We start from the raw sequence: 2,816 nt of genomic DNA, 5'->3' as shown, positions 1-2,816 counted from the left end.
TCAAATACCAGAAAGCTTGAAATTAAAGAATTATTACAGCTGATGAGCATGTCCCACTTATCAGGACCACTCTCACAATGATGGCATTCGGACAGCAATAAAAATAATTCGCAAAAAAACCCACAAAAAACCTTTTTAGGAAAAACAAACAGTGCTGTCTTCACAGCATTTCTAAATACTCCGATGAACTTCCGAGGGTCATATTGATTTTGAACACATCGTGGCTTAATGAAACCAACTTGCCAAGGAGCCAAAGCACAGGGAGAAAGGCAAGAGAGGATCCCGCGGAGCAGCGACGGTGACAGCCAGATGGGAAGAAATCTCTCCCTCTACGCCGTCGCGGCTGGGAGCGTGGATGCACCGAATCATCTTCGCGTCGTCTCGACGAGACAGCCGGTTGGGGGGGGAAGGGGAAGTAGTGGGAGCCGCGAAGGCGGCTGCGACCTGCTCAGGTGCCGGGCCGGGCCGGGCCGGGAGGAGCCCCGGGGGCCGTCCCGCGGCGCGCCCGCCCCCGCGGCCCCATTGGCCGCGCCGCAGCTCAAATAGGGCCGGGCGCCGGCAGCCGCCAGCGGGGTCAGATCGCCGAGCTCGTCCCGCAGCCCTGCCGGAGCTCTCGGCCCGAGATGAGCAGCCCCGATGCGGGCTACGCCAGCAGCGACGACCAGGCGCAGGGGCGGTGCTCGCTGCCTACCATGATGCCGGCCATGGGCTCCTGCCCGTGGGCAGAGTCGCTGAGCCCGCTGGGCGAGGGGAAAGCGAAGGGCGAGGCGGCGCCGTCGGGGGCGGCGAGCGGCCGGAGCAAGAGCGAGGCGCGGATCCGGCGGCCCATGAACGCCTTCATGGTGTGGGCGAAGGACGAGCGCAAGCGGCTGGCGCAGCAGAACCCGGACCTGCACAACGCCGAGCTCAGCAAGATGCTGGGTGAGCGCGGGGGTGCCGGCGGGCGGGCGGTCCCGGGGTCCCGGTGGGCCAGAGCCCCCCCCCGGTGGGCGGGTGTCGGGGCGTCGGTGTGCGGGCGAGGGTCGGGGCCCCGTGGGCTGGCGGGCCGGGGGTGGCGGGGTGCCGCCGGGCGGGTCCGAGGGCGAGGAGCCCGCGCTCGGGCGGGGCTCGGGGACCGGGGGCCGGGCTGCGGGCGGGGGCGGTGCTGTCGGGGCCGGGCGGCGGCGGGCAGCCGGTCTGACGGTGCTGGTGGGCGCAGGTAAATCGTGGAAGGCGCTGTCGCTGGCGGAGAAGCGTCCGTTCGTGGAGGAGGCGGAGCGGCTGCGGGTGCAGCACATGCAGGACCACCCCAACTACAAGTACCGGCCGCGGCGGCGGAAGCAGGTGAAGCGCCTGAAGCGGGTGGAGAGCGGCTTCCTGCAGCACGGCCTGGCGGAGGCGGCGGGGTCCGGGCTGGGCAGCGAGGTCGGCGGCGGCGGTGGCAGGATGTGCGTGGAGGCCCTGGGCCTGCCCTACGCCGAGCAGGGCTACGCGGCGGCGGCGGCGGGCGCGGGCCACTACCGGGACTGTCCGCCGCTGGGCGCCGGGTTCGACGGCTACAGCCTGCCGACGCCGGACCCGTCGCCGCTGGACGCGGCGGAGAGCGAGGCGCCGTTCTTCGCGGCGGGGCTGCAGGAGGAGTGCGCGCTGGTGCCCTACGGCTACGCCCCGCACCCGGCGGCCGAGTACCCGCCGTCGGCGGCCGAGAGCCCGGCGGGCGCCGCGCTGCGCCGGCACCTGCCGCCCGGCGAGACGCTGGGGCCGGGCGGCTCGCTGCAGGGGCTGCTGGGCTGCCCGGCGCCGCTGCACGCCTACTACGGGCAGGCCTGCCAGCCGCCGGGCCCGGGGCGCGGCCCGCCGGGGGCGGTCGGGCAGCCGTCGCCGCCGCCCGAGGCGGCTCCGTGCCGGGAGCAGCTGGAGCACTTGCCGCAGGAGGAGCTGCTGGGCGAGGTGGACCGCACCGAGTTCGAGCAGTACCTGCGCTTCGCCTGCAAGCCCGAGCTGGGGCTGCCCTTCGCGGGCCACGACGCCGCCGGGCTGCCGGCGCCCGAGGGCGCGGGACCCATCTCTTCGGCCGTGTCGGACGCCAGCACCGCCGTCTACTACTGCGGCTACCCCGACGTGTGAGGGACTGGCTCGGGGGCACGCCACGGACTGGGCAGGGTAGGCGCCCGGCCCCGCTCCTATTTATGTAATTTATTTGAACCTTATCGGGAGAGCTTCGCAACCCCCCTCTGGGCAGAAATATGCTACTATCGTGCAGATTAAAAGCATCTGTCAAACTGTTTTTCAACTGGTGTGCTGGCACGTTAATATTTTTATGTCCATGCCCAAAGTTACTGTTACTCTTGTAACATCAGCACTGTTACGTGTTTGCCCAGAATACGTTTTTATTAGCTGTTTTTAACTATATTTAATTTTTTTGTACTTCAGGAGAATAAATTTATGTACAGCTGTTTCTGTCGTTCTTCTTGGCCACATGCCCTTTTAGGGAGACTAATCTAAAGTTTAGTCAGTCATGCCCTGATGTGGAGTAAAATGAATGCAGACACTGTGTGACACTTTTCTTTCACTGTGACAATGGCTCTAAGACTGTCTCCAGGACCAAAGAGGTTTGTTCCCAGGTGTGGCTGTATTCCTCTTACATGGCTGAATGGCTAGACCTCTGCTGCTGGCTGTTTCTTGGAGTACAGAACGTGACTGTACTTAGCTGCGTTTTTTGCAGGTTTGTTCTGGTTTAAGGGCCAACTGGAACTTCCAATTGTTATTACTGCTTTGGGAAAAATCTCCTCTCTGAAACTATAGTCTATAACAAAAGCAGCGAGGTAAGTTGAGAC

At 64.8% G+C, this 2,816-nt stretch overlaps 1 protein-coding gene across 1 annotated transcript; it reads left to right on the top strand.

The window, feature by feature from the left end:
- Nucleotides 1-579: 579 nt before the first annotated feature.
- On the top strand, nt 580-2,427 carry SOX17 (SRY-box transcription factor 17). The gene is made up of 2 exons (XM_054816496.1): nt 580-921; nt 1,199-2,427. The coding sequence occupies exons 1-2, from the start codon at nt 624-626 to the stop codon at nt 2,104-2,106; spliced, it is 1,206 nt and encodes a 401-aa protein (XP_054672471.1). The 5' UTR covers nt 580-623; the 3' UTR covers nt 2,107-2,427.
- Nucleotides 2,428-2,816: the final 389 nt, after the last annotated feature.

This window comes from Grus americana, chromosome 2 (genome assembly GCF_028858705.1).
Source record: "Grus americana isolate bGruAme1 chromosome 2, bGruAme1.mat, whole genome shotgun sequence".
Lineage (NCBI taxonomy): Eukaryota > Metazoa > Chordata > Aves > Gruiformes > Gruidae > Grus > Grus americana.
This window is presented reverse-complemented; position numbering and strand designations above follow the sequence as displayed.

Excerpts from the sequence above, each read along its gene's own strand:
- SOX17 (XM_054816496.1), top strand. The coding sequence starts at position 624 with ATGAGCAGCCCCGATGCGGGCTACGCCAGCAGCGACGACCAGGCGCAG. Across the intron at positions 922-1,198 it reads CGAGCTCAGCAAGATGCTGG|GTAAATCGTGGAAGGCGCTG; the intron begins GTGAGCGCGGGG and ends TGGTGGGCGCAG.